The 17,708-nt window shown below is 36.1% G+C and overlaps 1 protein-coding gene across 8 annotated transcripts in view; it reads left to right on the top strand.

Annotated features, from left to right (window-relative positions):
• POU2F1 (POU class 2 homeobox 1) overlaps positions 1-17,708 on the top strand; it is a 171,705-nt gene that overhangs the window by 120,765 nt on the left and 33,232 nt on the right. For 5 of the 8 annotated variants that reach the window (XM_082437640.1, XM_082437644.1, XM_082437645.1 and 2 more), the window contains 6 exons: positions 4,175-4,275; positions 6,541-6,594; positions 8,486-8,605; positions 10,774-10,962; positions 12,404-12,530; positions 13,642-13,736. In XM_082437640.1, the coding sequence (XP_082293766.1) occupies positions 4,175-4,275; positions 6,541-6,594; positions 8,486-8,605; positions 10,774-10,962; positions 12,404-12,530; positions 13,642-13,736 (686 nt within the window). The remainder of the gene's footprint in view (positions 1-4,174; positions 4,276-6,540; positions 6,595-8,485; positions 8,606-10,773; positions 10,963-12,403; positions 12,531-13,641; positions 13,737-17,708) is intronic. The other 3 variants (XM_082437642.1, XM_082437647.1, XM_082437646.1) reach the window with 3 other exon arrangements.

The raw sequence follows: 17,708 nt of genomic DNA, 5'->3' as shown, positions 1-17,708 counted from the left end.
TATATTCCTTAGGATATTCTATATTCATAATCAAATTATCTAAGAAGAAAGTTCTATTTCTTTTTCCCAACTTATCTGTTTTCTTGCCTTATTTTGCTGGCTAAGCCTTCCAATAGCTAACACCCTTATCTTGTTCTTAATCTTAAAGGGAGTGCATTTAATGTTACTCTTTGTCAAGTTAGAGAAGCTTCTTTCTATTCCTACACCTAGAATTTTTAACATAAGTGGATATTGAATTTTATCTAAGCATTTTTCTGCATCCTTTGAGATGATTGTATGATTTTCCCCCTTCAATGAATGTAGGTAATCATATTATGTGAGTTTCTTTTAGCCCCAAACCAATCTTGCATTCTTGGAATAAATGCATCTTAGTCACAATATTTTATCTTACTAGATTATTTTTGTTATTATTATTTAGGATATTTCCATATATTTAATGAGTAAAGCTGGCTTGTTTTTTGCTTTTTCTTTTTTCTTTTTCATACTTGTCTTTGTCAGGTTTTGGTATCAAGGTTATGCTGGCCTCATAAAATGTTAGGAAGTGTTTCCTTTTTTTTAACTCCATTCTGGAAAAGGTATATAGGATTGGAATTAATTTTTCCTTGAATTTTTGGAAGCAAGCAGAGTAAAATTGTCTAGGCTTTTCATTTTCTTTTTGGGGCGATTTTTATCTACTAATTCAGTTTCTTCAAATGCTGTGGGACTCTTTGGCTTTTTTTTTTTTTCCTTCTTGAGTCAATCTTGATAAGTTATAGTTTCTAGAGAGTTATCTGTTTCTAAGTTTTAATTTTATTGGTTCACAATATCTTCTTTTTGGTTTCTTTGACATTTTTTGATTGTGCCCTTTCTGTTATCCTTAAATTATTTGCTCCTTCTCTTTTATTTTATTTTAACTTAGCAGATGTTTGTAAGTTATATGATTCTTTTGAAAGAACCGAGGTGATGTTTCTGTTATGTGTTTTTCCCCGTATTTCATTAATTTTTAGTCTTACCTTTATTAATGCCTTTCTTCTGTTCTCTTTAGATTAATTTCATTCTTCCTTCTCAGTACTTAATCCTTATCTTTTCTGTACCATTTGATCACAGTACTAAACTACCCTGTCCTTGCAGCTCTCTCTTCTCTGGCTCCTGAGGCACACTGGTCTTGAGGGGGTTGTTTCCTACTTTTCTAACTGCTTCCTCTGACTCTTTGTCTTTACATCTCCTAATGTAGGTGCCCTCTTATCTTCAACCTTCTTTTCTCTATAGGTGGTCTCCAGCCTACCATGATTCGAACTTAGGATTTTTCAACTTTATGATGGTGCAAAAACCATATGCACTCAGTAGAAACCATACTTCGAATCTTGAATTTTGATCTTTTCCTGGGCTAGATGCTGGGCGGCGGCAGCAGCCACAGCTCCCAGTCAGCCACATGATCAGGAGGGGAAACAACCAATATACTTAGAACCATTCTGCACCTATGCAGCCATTGGTTTTCACTTTCAGTACATTATTCAGTAAGTTACATGAGATAGTCAACATTAAGTGTTCTGAGCACATTTAAGGTGGGTCAGGCTAAGCTGTGATGTTCTGTAGATTAGGTGTGTTAAATGCATTTTTGACTCACGATATTTTCAATTTAGAAAGGGTTTATCAGAATGTAACCCCATCGTTAGTTAAGATCTATACATATATCCATTCTTAATTAATAGCCATTTTTACTCTCCTAATATCAACTACCACTTCTCTGTGAGTCAATTTAGATAGAATCAGGGACCCATTCCTTGTCTTAGCTCTTGCACTAACCAGCTATGACATCTTGAGCGATTGATTTAATATCCCTTAATCTCTGTTTCTTCACCAAGGAGGTGTTGTATACAAGATCTCTGAAGTTTACCTCAGTAATACTGTTCTAGTGACAACCTTATAAACTCTTCAGCTCTGGCCTCTGTCATTTCTAAATTCCTCTGGATCAGCTTTCTTAGATGTTTTATTAGGGTTTCTCAAACTCTATACTATATCTTATGTTAAACTTCTTATGTAATTCACCCTCTCCCCCAACCTTTTAATTTCCCTGGTTGCTCCTTTGGATGTTGCTGTTTTATCAGGCACGCATTTGGTTTTGGCTCCCAGCATCCCTGTCTCTCCATACTGTCTTCATACTCAAGTCTGATTAGGGTGCATGTGTGTGTGTATCTGTTCCCCTCTCCTTCTTTAGTCCAGATTATGTCGTTATGTTCTACAAGAATGATTTCTATATAATGTCTACTTTCTTCTACCTCTCACCTCCCAATGGAACCTCAGCACCTTCATTTTTAAAAAAATACCTGCCTTAGACCTCTGCTTATCTGAGTTGTTGTCTAAGTATTTTTTTCACCAAACCATGCTTTGGATACCATACCTTTATGCCACCCCTCCCCACCCGCAAGAGGCTGAGCCAGGGCACATTACCTGTAGGATACTGGAGTAGGCTTTGTAGCAGGGATACCAGAAATCAGTCAGTCTTGCATTATATAGTTCTTTGTGATTTACAAGAAGCTTGTTATCATTTTTATGAGAACTTGAAAATGGAACCAGTGTGTGGAATTTTTATGGTCTCCATGAGAGTGAAATATTTGGTTCTGGAAGGCATCTTCATTTGGTGATATGTTAATCTCTAAGTGCTTGTCTCTGTTTTTCAAAATCTTATCTTCTTTTAGCGTTGTTGATTTATTTAATATATCTTGAGCATGTTTCTCTGATGGTGCACAATCTCAAAATCTTGATGTTTAAGTAATGATTTCCTGAATCAAGATAGAGACAGCAGCTAATGACAAAATGTGCAACTTTAAAATAGTGAAACTTCTCTATGTGGCTTATGGAAGTGACCCTAGTTACCTTAAATTTTAGTTCATACTAGTTTCTCACTACTTGAACAAGCATGTACTCTTTTAATTTCATTAGCTGTATATGTCTAAGTAGTTCTATATTTCCTATCTATGAGAAATTTTAGGAAAAACCATAAGAGAACAATCACTATGGGATTTTTCAAGGAGGTGAAATATATGTACACTTTTTTAGTAATTATCTCAAAGAAACCTTAAATAGCTCTTGTGAGTCATGTGATCTACCTAATTATTCTATTAAAGTGATACATTTGCTAGCAGTTAGCTAGGATATATAATAGCAGAAGTTAGCACCCTTTTAGAAATACTGCCTGAGGTTTCTAACTTGCACTGGTTTAACTGGTCTGCTCTATGTGCACACACACAGGGGTGAGGATGAGAAGACGAGGTGTTCCAGTGGCAGGAAATGGAAGCGCAGTACCATATTCACATGACTCAGTGATTCTTGCAGGTTCCCATAGTCTGTTATATTTTATTCAGTACAAAGTATTCTGGTTATTTCTAAGGAAGAGCTGGATAGAGTCATTTAAAAACAATGTATTATATCACTTAGAAAATATTTCTGGGTATTAGGGTGGTATGTCTTTCCATAGATTAGTCCTATTCTAACATTAGATTGCAGCATACGTGGTTAAAGGCACTGGCATAACATTTAGAAAATTATAATGATAGCACAGCTCTTGCTAATTAGATGTATGCCGCAATCTATACTTTGGGATTGAAGAAATTAGTAAAACCATTTTGTTTATCTTGTAAATGATTGCTTTTACTGTCAGATTGTCATTTATTAAGGCATTTTAAGTTAAGTGTAAATTCATCTTGGTCTTGGCAAAGTCACCTGTGAATTTCTTCTGTCCAAGCCAAGTACTGAGAAGGGAGAGACTAGAAGAGAGCCTTGGTACCCCCTTAGAACTCTGTCTCTACCAGTCTTCACGACAGTATAATGATGATAATCTCTTCTTCAAGCCACCTTAGGTTTCATGCTTGTTCTGACCCCACTTGCTCCATCCAATCACTGCTTTCCCTTCTGAATTAACACAATCTTATGATTGTAATTCATTATTTATAGTTTTGTTTCTGTTTCTTAAGCTTTATCTGTGTTCATGTACTTGTCCTACAGTACTACCTTTTGAAGAAAAATCATTTTACTCTATTTCCTTGTTCTTTTGAATCTCTTCTCCTCCTTGGAGGTACTTAGAAAAATGCTTATACAAAATAGGTGCTTGATAAATGCACCTGTTTAAGAAAAGTCTGGTGCTTATTTCAGTTTTTGTGTTTTTAATAGTTATATTATTTTGCTTGCTTTCTAGGCACACAAACCAATGGTCTGGACTTTCAGAAGCAGCCTGTGCCTGTTGGAGGAGCAATCTCAACAGCCCAGGCCCAGGCTTTCCTTGGACATCTCCATCAGGTAGAATGTTCTGCTCAACCATATGTGAGAGTAAAAAATGGAGGCATGGAATGCTAGGGCCTGGGGAATTGATTTCAGAATGTGGGACTGTTTAAGTTGATTAAAACCTGGTGCTATCAGCATCTAATCATGTCATTCTGAATGGTTAGTATGGAATCCTGTAGCTTAGTTGACTGTATAGCTATTGACCCCACAGCTGTGTGAACAAAAGAGTTCCCTGTTACAAGCAGAATATATTTATAACAACTGGGTTACTGTTTTTGTGAGTGTGGTCTGTGGTGGCTGACTGAAGGTAGTAAATGACAGTCATCCAAAATGATGCAGCCCCCATTGCCTGAGGCCTGCTGTGTAAGGCTCTGAGCTCACAGCTCATAGCCCTTCTTTACAACAGTTTCAAACCATTTTGATTTGGACTACTCAGAGCCTTTGCTTGACTGTGAACCCCCTGGTTTGGGGTTCAACTTTATTACCCTTATGTTACATGAATTACTCCTAAGTCTAAAACAGGCTGTGGATTCTATTCATCCACATTTTCGCTTTAAGGTATAGGGAAAGGGAATATAAAAACAAACATTGACGCCCCAAGAGTTTTGGGATGTGAGAACTGGTTGAAAATGGAAAGTAAATAAAACAATGAAAACATTTGGGAGACAGATTATCAGAGTGTCTCAACCCCTTGATTTATGTTAACATAAATCAAGATTTATTTATGATAAATTTATTTATGACTTATTAGAGCAATACTTTGCGTAACTTGGTGATCTTTACCTCAGATAAACCCTAGAAACAATTTAGTGTTCAAATTGTGTTGGTCAGCAGTGTTGGTGGTAGTGACTTTAGTGATGGTAGTGCCTGATGGTATTAGTGGTGGAGGTTCATTGAAAAGCACATATGGACATAAAATAATAGATATTCAATAATTATTTGTTGAACGAATGAATGAATGGTAAAATATATGGGAATACAGATGAAGAAATGATTAACTCATCCTGTATAGTCTAAGACATTTATCGTAGAGAGGATGATTTTTGAGCCAAGTTTTAAAGGTTGTTGGGAGCTAACTAAATGGAGTTGTAAAGGGATGCTCTCACTTTTTATTTTCAACTTTCTATTTTGAAAACTTTCAAATCTACAGAAAAGTTATAACCGTAGAACAATTTTCAACCAAAAGCTCTTCATCTGGCATCACTAATTGTTACTTTATTACCATATATGCTTAATCTGTGTTTGTGTTTCTGTTTGTACACATAGATTTTGTGTGTATATATATATGTCAACTTGTCCCATTATTGTGATACTGAATTTGACCATTTGATTAAGGTAGAGTCTCAGATTTGTCTACTGTAAAGGTAACTTTCTTCCTCATAATTAGTAAATAATGAGGAGATACTTTAAGACTTGTAAATATCTTGTTCCTCAACAAACTTTTACCCAGAAACATCATGATTTAAATAAAATCACAAAGAAACTTTATCTCCTTTAAATCTTTGTACCTGAAACTCTTTCCTCTGGCTCTTTGACTGACTTCTTAGCCTTTGGTCTTAAACATACTATCTTTTCATATAGTTCTCCCTTGGTTACACTATGTCTAAAATGTGTTCTCCAGAAATCTCTGGATTTTGTTCTGTTTTAGCTGCTTTTCTTCTCTTTTCTCTCTCTTTTTTGTTTTTTTTTGGGGGGGAGGGTTCTTATTTCAACTCACAGGACTTTCAGTTTAAATAAAGGAAACAGCACTCAGTTAATTTTAGTTATCTCTGAACTCTATACTGATCTCCATACCAACACTTATATTTAAGTTCAGGGAATCTTGATGCTATGTGGTAAATCCAAAATGGAACTCTTATCTTCACGTTAATGACACTACCATTTTCCGAGTCTTCCAAATTTGAACCTGGAATAATACATGACTTTTTTTTTCTTCACCTATATCCAGTCAGTTGCCACGATCCTATGTAGCACCTTGAAATACTTTTCATGTTTCCTACTTCTAATTCCCACTGCTGCCATTCTAGAGTTGGTTTCCATTTATTCTATCCTAGTTTATATAACAATCCAGTTATTTTGTACAGTGTTGCTCAATTTGAATTTGTCTGATGTTTCATCACAATTAGATCAGGTTATATACTTTGGGAAGGAATACACTATAAATAACGCTTGGTTCTAACTCAGTAAAACATACATTTGTAGAGGCTTGTTGATGACAACCTCTAATGATGGATGCCAACAGTATTAGACTAGAACTTCCCCGATTTCTTTACTTAATAGGTCCAGCTCGCTGGAACAAGTTTACAGGCTGCTGCTCAGTCTTTAAATGTACAGGTAAGCTGGGACATGGGATTATGGATCAATTTTTCTATTCATTTTTACCATATTTTTCTGTAATGAGTATGCAATAATTTTATAATGAAAATACTTAGAATTATTACTTTTTTTCTTACTGAATCTCATAAAGATTTAAATAATGATAATTGTTGCCATTAATGAAAAGCCATTTTATATTATGCCACTGTGAATGTCCAAAGGTGAACAAGAAAAGTCTACTTTCAAAGTTTTATATGTAAGTTCGGTAAAAATGTTTCTCAGTTGTACAGCCATAACACATGCCTAAACACAAAGCCAAAGAATACCTTAAATGTCCTTTTGTTTCCAAATTTCTTTTTATTTATCATTTTTCATATCTTAGGAAAACACTATAGTATAGGAAAGAGCACTGGAATGAAAGACAGAGGTCCTAGGTTTGAATTCTCATTCTGCCGCTAACTAGCTGTTTGAACTTTGGCAAGTCACTTAACCTCCTGGGGCGCATTTTTTTCCTATACAGTTGGCCCTCCCTATCCCAAGGTTCCACATCTGCTGGTACAGAGGGCTGGCTGACTGTGAGGGACTTGAGCATCCACAGATTTTGGTGTCCATGGGGGGTCCTGGACTAATCCTCTGTGGATACCAAGGGGCAACTGCATGTATTTAAGTGGGGAAGTTTAGAAGATCGCCAGGGGTCCTCTCTGCTCTAAAATGTTGTGAGTTTGAGGATTGCAATTAAACATATTTATAAACATTAATGAGCTTCATACAGTCAAAATTTTGAAGACAACACTTAAATCTGGGTGCTTTGTTTCTATGAACCATATGGTAAAACGTGCAAAGTTCAAGTATTATGCATGACTCCATGATATTTCAATCAACCTGCTACTTCCTTTCATTATAGTGTTTAGGTAACTAACAGTCAAGAGGAAAAAACAGTATTCTGGAAGGTTGATTTCAGTGTTGCTAATGACTAAAGACCTTGGGTTGAGCATTCCATGAAACCGAGTAGAGTATGGACCTAGTAACACATGGAGACAAGAAGAGAAAAGAAAAGGAGATAATGTGACCTTCCTTTCTGAGAGAGAGGAGGCGGAAAATTGCCTTGGTTGCCATGGTGAACTTTCATCCCTTAGAGAGATGTTGGCAAACAGGCTGTATCTCCAGTACGGAATGTTTACAGCCTTGCACTGTAATTATCTCTCAGTGACTGGCAGAATTAATCAGAGCCTTTATGTTAATTAGCCTTGCTGCAGTCCCCAAAACAGGTGGTGGGAAATATGCAAATCTTTGCAGAATTTTCATTCTCTGCATAACCAGTTTTAATTACCATAAAATTTTCTCTCAGTGCCCCTTTCCAGGAGTATGTTCTCTTTCCCTCTTGACTGCAGCATTTTCCCTCTAAGTTAGTGTGTTACTTGATGGGGGATGCTAAATTTATAGTTTTTCAAAATATTAGACGAGAAGTTCTGTGGGTCAAGTAATCAATTTATAAGATGGTATATATAAGGAAGTTTTAGACTGACCACCAAAGACATGTCAAAATATTGGAATGGAGGGTCTGTCTAATGTAAACATAGGTTGAAATTGTATTCTTCACTTACTCTTTATTTCCAGAGTTGAGGATTTGGGTTCGTGAAAAATTCTGTTGACTTGTGGAGGACCAAATTATTTTTTCTTCTTAAAAATTATAATTGCACCTTTGCTGATATTGGAACAAAAAGTCTGAAAACTTAATATGTAAAATTAGGAAAATACAAAGGTTTAGAAGAAAGGAAAAGAGTGAAATCAGAAAACTCATGATTAGATAAGTCTGTATTGTAAATAATTCTTAAAACATGGAATTGTGAGTACATTTTTTTAAAATCAACTATTTTAAATCTTTTATTCCCCCCCCCCCAAACCTCAGTCTAAATCTAGTGAAGAATCGGGGGATTCACAGCAGCCAAGCCAGCCTTCCCAGCAGCCTTCAGTGCAGGCAGCCATTCCCCAGACCCAGCTCATGCTGGCTGGAGGACAGATAACTGGGGTAAGTTTTCACTGAGAGATTTGTAACGAACTTTCTCTGTGTCAGAACTGCCATTGGGGGACTTCCCTGGCGGTCCAGTGGTTGAGACTTTGCCTTCCAGTGCAGGGGGTGTGGATTTGATCCCTGGTCAGGGAGCTAAGGTCCCACATGCCTCACTGCCAAAAATCCAAAACATAAAACAGAAGCAATATTGTAACAAATTCAATAAAGACTTTAAAAAAATGGTCCACATCCAAAAAAATCTTTAAAAAAAAAAAACACTGCCATTGGCCAATATCTGATTAGAACTGTTGGCTGTAGCAGACAGTAACACGGCTGTGCCTGGCACTATTATGTCTTTAAAGGAACTTCCTGCACCATGAGCAGCTCTGAGAAAGGAACTATCTTTGTCACGAGTTTTCAGGGTATTTTTTCTTACTATTGCAGATATGCTCTGGGTAAACTAAGGACTTTTTAAAATTCACGTTTCAACCGTTGCTTCATCATGCAGTGGCGTCACGATCCCGTGGTTGAGACAGTTACAGTGATGAAATTGTAGTTGTCAGTTTGGAGTTATAACATCACTGCAGAGTAATGGATTAGTACCTACAAAAGAAAAACATTTTAAGTTACCGTATAGCGTTCTAAAATGAAACCTCTGATCTCGTATCCTGGCTCTGTAGTTTACTGTATTGGCTAATTACTTCATCTCTCTGGGCCTCAGTTTTCCTTCAGTTAAATGAAGATGTTAATAATACTTATCTAACAATATTGTTTTAAAGATTAAGAGTAATAACATACATAAAACTCATAGAACAGTGCTTGGCATATAGTAGCATTCAATAAATGTCATCTGTTTTTATCGGTAGTAAATTGGCCTGTGCAAATATATTAAGCTTTTAACTTTTCAGCTGTCTTCGCTCTGAGACATCATTAAAAATATTTTTCCAATGTTGAAAATTTGTCTATTAAGTTATCTTTTTGGGGGGTGGGTCGAGAGGAGTGGTAAGGAAGTTATTTGTTATTCAATTCACATCGTGTCAACCCACAAAATTTTTTATTTCCTTCATTTCAGTTAAGTTTGTTTTGGCAGTGGTGGAAGGCTCTTTTAAGAACTGTTGCAAACTTGTTTACAAAATCCCATCAGTAGAGATTAATATATGTTTACATATTATATAAAATATTTATAAACATGTATCTCGAAGCGTATTGGGTTTTTGAATGATTTGATTTTGATTCTTATATCTCTAATGCACAAACTGTATCGGACCCTTTTTGAAAGAGGATTGTGCCATTAAGTGACTGTACATGTGCTTCAGAATATTCCTTCTTGGTTTGATCAGAACATGTCACCAAAAAGAAGGTAGAACATACTTATCACTTTAAGTGTGTTTGAAATAAGTTGCATTATGAAAGCAAGTTTAAATCTTCAAATACATTTCCTGTTTTCTTTAGGTTTTGTTTTGAGTGACTAGTGTTTACAATAGTTGGAGACACTTGGGATTCCAGGTTCAGAGTGGCTGGAGCTTCTATTAAACTTACTTGGGCATTAGGACTCATTTGCATGTAAAGAGAGCGGCTGTCACCACCTGTTTCACAGAGATAATGTGTTGGAAAGAGGATGTAAAGTTGCAGAGACCCAATGCTTTCAATAACAGAAAAGGCTGTTGGGGAGGAGGCTGTAGGGACTTGGAAAAGAAACAAATGGACCTCATATTCTTTAGTCATATCTTAGGACATAATGAAAATGATGGAATATGGCAGGGATTCATGCTAATGGGAAGCAGCTGGGCCTTATCAGTTCTTTCCTGGTCAGATCCAGCATCCTTGTTCCTCATTCATCTGACTAATCACTTGCTGTTCTGTTGGGTGTACATTTCTTTTCATATCCTGTCAGCATTGATTCTTTCTTTTCTTGCTTACTAGTTAATTACTTTTTTGCCTGAACCCTAGGGCCTTGGACAAGCTTGAATGATTAAGTCCAGAGTGAGGACCACCATTTTAATTTAAATGGTCTGATGGTACTGGTAGCTTGATGGCTGATGAACATTTTTAGCCTCATGCTAGCCATGTGAAGTTGGGTAGCTAAGGTTTAATACCACGTGAGTTGCTTACTTCAAAGCAGTGGCCTTGCATTAGAGGCCAGTCTCCTTCAACCCTTTCCGACTGTTTGTCCTGATTTTGTTTAGCTGACTTTGACGCCAGCCCAGCAACAGTTATTACTACAGCAGGCACAGGCACAGGCACAGCTGCTGGCTGCTGCAGTGCAACAGCATTCCGCCAGCCAACAGCACAGTGCTGCTGGGGCCACCATCTCAGCCTCCGCCGCCACGCCCATGACTCAGATCCCCCTGTCTCAGCCCATCCAGATCGCACAGGTGAGTAACTCTCATAGCTGAGGCAGGAAGGGAGGAATAAAATGGCAGGTTTTCTTTGGTATTAAGCTTACTTTCTGATTGTTAGTGTGAGGTAAGTGGTGTAGCCTTCTTACCACTGAACTAGAAATAATACATTTGTTTGCTTATTTGAGTTGATATTATAAACACATAACTGATTATTTGAATAACTGACTGTTTATATTAAGTGACAATTCTTGAATAATTGGCTGGCATATTTCTGAAGCAGGGGATTACTGTATTTATTTTAATTAGCTAATTACAGCAGGCATGGGTTCTTTCATGTGCTCTGCAGTGAATGCTGCCACCCATGTGTGAGAGAAACTGCACATCGTCTTTCTGCTAGAGTGATTAGCTCTGTGCAGAATTGCATTAGAGTGCTGTTTGGCTTTAATTTTCGCATTTTAGGGCAAAGTATCCAGAGATAATAAAAATTTATTTAAGAGGCATAGACAGTTCTACCAAGGAGGGAAAAAGGTAAATTAAATCCTTTATCTCAAGGAGAGGAAAAAAGTATAAGTAGTCATATCAGTGAAATGTATGAAGAGTCATTATGAGTCTAGTGCAGATAATTATCTTTATCCCCCCAGAGAAGGCTCAGAAATAGACTTAAATTGTAGCTAGAGTTTGACTAAACATTAAAAAAGAACCAATTAACTAAAAGTGTACAGAATAGTTGTCAGGCTAATCTTTATGACTATTATATACAATCTTTATCAAGATCATGTTTTTATTTTGGCCATTTTTTTCATCACCAAATAAATGTTTTTAGTTCCTAAGCTGTGAGACTCTATGTTGACATTATTCTAATAAGGTAATATACATGAAAGCATGTTGAAAATTATAAAATACTAGGCCAATATAAGCAAGTTTAATATGTTGTAGATCAGATTTTTATATGAATAGCTATTTTTTTTTTAATTTTTACACTGATTTCTCAGTTGAGTTAGATAGGCTGGTGCCACATTTCATGAATCATTATAAATCTTTTAATTTATCGATGCAAGTTCAGATGTAGCACTCTCAATTTTTGCTTAACAAGAGAAAACTCTAATCAAACACTTAAAAACTCAACATATTCTTTTCTCACTTGAGAGAAAAACCCATATTGGTCTCTACATGTTAAAAACACAACCATAAGCATTTGTTCTGAGGGAATTTTAAATAACTATTGAAAATTAGATATAGCATAAGTCACGACACAATATATGCCCACAGAAATAACAAGTCCTTGTAGCAGCTCCAGGTTCTTCACATGCTTTGTGAATGCACCCAGAGCACATCCTTGTTGGGAGTTTATAAGAATGTCAAATATTGACTCTTAATCTTTATTTGGATGGCAGAATTCATCATCTGGGAACCTTAAGATTAAGCAAGCTTTTATTTCAGAGTCTCCAATCCATGTTTAATCCTAATTTTTTAGGATCTGCAACAACTGCAACAACTTCAGCAGCAGAATCTCAACCTGCAGCAGTTTGTGTTGGTACATCCAACCACCAACCTGCAACCAGCGCAGTTTATCATCTCACAGACGCCCCAGGGCCAGCAGGGTGAGCGCCTCCTTAGAGCTTATTAGTGGTACGGTACACCAAGGCTGTCCACTTGGGTGACATACATGCTGACTACTGTCATTTTGGCCCAGAAGCTGTCCATTAGAACAGTGTTTTTATTAAATTTTATTTAACTTTAAGCTCAGTATTAATGTTGAGAAAAATATTTTTTTTGTCATGCATACCTAATTATTGAAGGTCATCCTTCACTGCCTTTCATCTGTTTAATCAGTAAGGAGAACCATGAGTTTGGCCAAAATTCTAAATTAAATTCTTCAACATGCTGAACATACATTGGATAAATTGCTTCTATGTTTTGATAGTTTTTCATGGGAATGTGTTCAAAGAATGGGCTGAGCATTGTAAGTATACGCTTCTAACAATCATTTGTTTTCTTTTAAAGTTTAAGAAGGAGAGAGTGTCACGTTAGAAATTGTGCAAATTTTGTGAATTATAAAAAATATCTTCAAAGCCTTTTAGTGCTGAATATTGTTGTGTTACTGCTGTATAAAGTTCAATCATGTTTGTAATGGAATCAGTATAGACAGTATCAGAGTATCAAGGCTTCAAGGAACATTAGTGCATCTCTATTGATTCCTCATTATTTCTGTTTTTTAGCCTTTTTTCTTCTTGATCATTCATTCCAAAATCTTTTGTTGTATAAATAACCTATGCCACTTTTAATGGATAGGATAGCCTGCCCCTTTAATGAACTAGATAGTTCTCTGTCCCAGCATATACTAGCTGTTTCTAATGGCTTCTGGGTTAAGAAGTTGAGCTTTTTTTTTTTTTTTTTGGAGTTTCAAGCTGCTTCCATTTAGAATACTTCCTCACTTTCATCCATTCCTTGGTAAAATAAAGAATTGGCCAATCAGAGAGGTTATTCAGGTTACGCTAAAGACATCTACCAGTTTTAGTTTGTTCCATATCTTCTTGCCCAAATTGTATTTAACAAGACTGAATTTTAGGCAAATAAGACATTAAGAGTTTTAAGACCAGTAAGACTATCAGGCGATCAGTTGGAAATTTTCACTTCACTTTCTCATTTTTCCTTTTGCCATTTGTTCAAGGTAATCTTTAATGTTTGACATAACATGTTTGTGTTTTACAGGTCTCCTGCAAGCGCAAAATCTTTTAACGCAACTACCTCAGCAAAGCCAAGCCAACCTCCTACAGTCGCAGCCAAGCATCACCCTCACCTCCCAGGTCGGTTTTCTTCCATGAGGGTTGCTTTCTTTTATCCTGTTGTCTTGAGACTCTTTGGGGATTTGTTTAACTTAAAACCACAACCCCTTAATAAAAATACTTCAAATAGTTTTCAATAACTCACCAAAGTTTCAAAGCTAGGCTTATCAGCTTGATAAAGCAGTGCTACCAAATTGATGTAGTCTTTGAAAATCTTCAAGGAGTCCCTATTTTCTTATATTTTCATAAAGAATAACTGTGTTAGCACCAAATGAGTAATGAGTTCTGGCTGTTTGACCACCCTCCCCACCCTGATATTTGGCAGTAGAGATTACCACTTGAGCTAGACCTAGAGGCTGAGTTAAAACCCATCATTGCCCTTTGCTCTTTCTCAGAAACTGCAAAGAAGCTCTTATCTCTGTGTTTTATTCCATCTCAACTTTCAGATGTTGCTTTAGCTAATTTTTACCAGAGTTTAAGGCATCTAGAGGGTCTAGGCAGGTCTAGGCATCTAGAGGTTTAAACTTTAGATCTAGTTCTGTTTCTTTCCTAGCTGTGATTTTGAGCATGTCATTTCACCTCTCTGCACCTCTGTTTCCTCATAGGTAAATTAGGTGATTGAGCTAGCTGATCCTGAATTCCCCTTCCATCTCTGATTCTCTTTGTCCATAATCGTGGAAGTTATCAGTTAATACTAACAAATTACTAGATTTGACAAAATTCAACAACTGTTTATGATAAAAACTCTTCTAGGAATTAGGAGGTAACTTTCCCAACCTGCTAAAAGGCATCTACAGAAAAACCATCATAAAGACTGAATACTTTCTCCCTAAGATCAGGAACAAGGCAAGGATGTCCACTGTTACCACTTTTATTCAGCATTGCACTGAAGGGCCTAGCAAGGCAATAAGACAAGAAAAATAAATAAAGGACATATAGACTAGAAAGGAAGAAGTAAAGTGTCTTAATTGGTAGATGACATGATTGTCTATGTAGAAAATCCAAATCCAAGGAATCCAAATCCAAGGAATCTACAAAAAAAGTTGCTGGAATTAATAATTGAGTTTAGCAAGTATGTAGGATACAAAGTCAATATACAAAAATATATATACTAACAACAATCATTTGGAAATGGAAATTAAGAAGAAAAATATTTACAGTAATTAGGGATAAATTTAACAGAACATTTGTAAAACCTATATGTTGAAAACTACAAAATCTTGCTCAGTGAAATTGAAGAAGACCTAAATAAATGGAGAGATATAATGTGTTCATGAAGACTTTGGTTGTTAAAATGTGAGTTCTCTCCAAACTGATCTATAAATTCAACACAGTCCCAATTAATATCTACAGGCTTTCTTTGTAGAAATTTGCATGGTGTTTCCAACATTTGTACAGGCTTGTAGAGGACATAGAATAGCCAAACAATTTTGAAAAGTAAGAAAGTTGCTGTCAAGAATTATTATAAAATACAGTAATAAAGACTGTGTGGTAATGGCATATGAATAGAAATGGAACAGAAGTCCAGTACACTCACACATGTAGAGCCAACTGATTTCCCACAAAGGTGCCTAAGGATTTCAGTGGGAAAAGGAAAGTCTTGTTTCAGGTGCTGAAACAATTTGCTAGCCGTAGGCAAAAAAAAAAAAAAAAAATGAACCTTACTCTTTATTTCACAATGATACACAAAGATTAATTTGAAAAGGGTTGCAGACCTAAACTTCTAGAAGAAAACTTAGGGGAAAATCTTTGTATCCTTGTGTAAGATAGTGATTTCTTAAGTGAGACACAAAAAGCACTAACTGTAAAAGAAAACAAATGATAAATTTAATTTCATAAAAATTAAAAGCTTCTGTTGAAAAAATAAAAAGAAAAGCCACAGACTGGAAGAAAATATTCTTAAAACTTGTATCTAATAAAAGACTTGTATCCAGAATATATAAAGAACTCATACAACTCAATAAGACAACGTGGTTTTTTTTAAAAGGGAGTGTATGCAAAATATTTGAAGATACTTCACCAAAGAAGGCACGTAAATACCCAATAAGCATATGAAAAGATGCTCAAAATTATTAGTCATCAGGAAAATGCAAAAGAAATATCACTACACACCCATTAGAATGGGCAAAATTAAAAAGACTATAATAATACCAAGTGTTGATGAGAATATAAAGCAACTACAGCTCTTTTATATTGCCTGTGGCATTGCAAATTGGTACAGAGACTTTGGAAAACATCTTGGCAGTTTCTTATAAAGTTAAATATACATGTACCTTATGACTCAGCAGTTCTACTCTTAGAAATGAATGCATTTGTCCACACAAAGACCTGTGTATGACTGACTGTTCATAGCAGTTTTATTCGTAATCACCCCAAAGTGGAAATCCACAGCCTAAACATTCATCAGCTGGTGAATAGATAACATGAATTTGGGCATATCTATATGATGGAATGCTACTCAGCCATAGAAAGAAAGGTACTTCTGATACATTCAACGTCATGTATGAATTTCAGAAGCATTATGCTAAGTGAAAGAAGCCAAACATAAAAGACTGTATACTCTATGATTCAATTTATATGGCATTTTACAGTAGACAAAACTATAGGGACAGAAATTGTATCAGTGGTTGCCAGGGGATGGGGGCTGGGGGTGGGGATTGACAGCAAAGGACACAAGGAAACTTTTGGGGGTGATGGAAATATTCTGCATCTTAATTGTGGTAGCAGTTATATGACTATATAGTTGTCAAAACACATCAAACTGTACACTTTTAAATGGTGCACTTAACTGTGAATAAGCTGAATTATAAAAATGAGGTTGGAAAAAAGCCTATACCAGCAATTCCTTCCTGGCCTACAAGCTTTGTAAACAGTGGCAGGGCTGTTGTAGCTTCATCCTGACTCCTGCTCACTGAATTTTACTCTACTATTTCTAGATCTGGCCCAGTCCAGCCTGAGGTTTCTGGAGTTGGGGTAACTTATGTGTAACCACCCCACCAAAAGGTACCCAAGCTATTTTTAGTGCTATATTATTTGAGAACGGGGCTACTTCAAGCCTAGAAATGAAGCAACCATCTGATAGTTGAGACTCACCTCTACTTATCAACCAGTTTCAGTGGGAAGTTGCAACCACTTAGGACTCTAATATGGTTGGTACAGTTTTGGGCTCCTCCAGATGGTCATATAAAAATTTTCTCAGTGTCAACGGCCAGAGAGATGAATTTTGTTGTCTTCATTGAAGCAGGATGATAGAGAGGAACTTACCCCAGGTGTAGGCCTGTGTAATTGCTCTTGTGCAGTTTTCAGGGCCAGTTAGTTCAGTTGGAGAAAGCATATTACTAATGAGGTCAAAGTTAGGGGTATATGACCCATTTAAATTACAAGAAAAAAGCACATAACCATAGACTTCATCTGTAATCTTGTCCTATAATCTCTCACCTGGGCTTCTGTTCACAGGAGGGGTTAACTGAGCAGTTATGATGCAGAGTCAGGGCAGCACATCCCAGTAGTGAATACTCAGAAGGGTGGGTTCTACTCAGAGGTTGTGAGTAAAACAGTGTAGCCTTGTGTTTGTGTAATAAGGAGATTTAATATTTTCTTTTTTAAAAAAAAAAATAGATTATACCCTCATGTCCCCAAATAAACTTTAGATGGATTTCAGTAATTAAATATTTTAAAAGACATAGAAGGAGCTAGCAGAATATTAAAAGGAATTTTATCCAAGTTAGAAATAAGTCAAAGCTTTCTCAGATTTGAAGCAACAGAAGATATTAGAAAGGAAAAAAACAAAAGTTCACCCAAATGATAATTTAAGACTTATGTACACTGAAAAATAAAAGGAAAAAAGCAGATTGGGAAAATTACTTGTATTAATACAACAGACAAAGACTTTATAACATTTGATTGAGCTCTTTAAGGATAAGGATGAGAATGAGGATATCATTAATATACACATGGGTTACGGATGTAAGTTCAATTCACATGAAACGAAAT

Source organism: Balaenoptera physalus (assembly GCF_965194825.1).
Source record: "Balaenoptera physalus genome assembly, chromosome: 1".
NCBI lineage: Eukaryota > Metazoa > Chordata > Mammalia > Artiodactyla > Balaenopteridae > Balaenoptera > Balaenoptera physalus.
The sequence above is the reverse complement of the archived record's forward strand: the minus strand, read 5'-3'. Positions and strand labels throughout refer to the sequence as shown.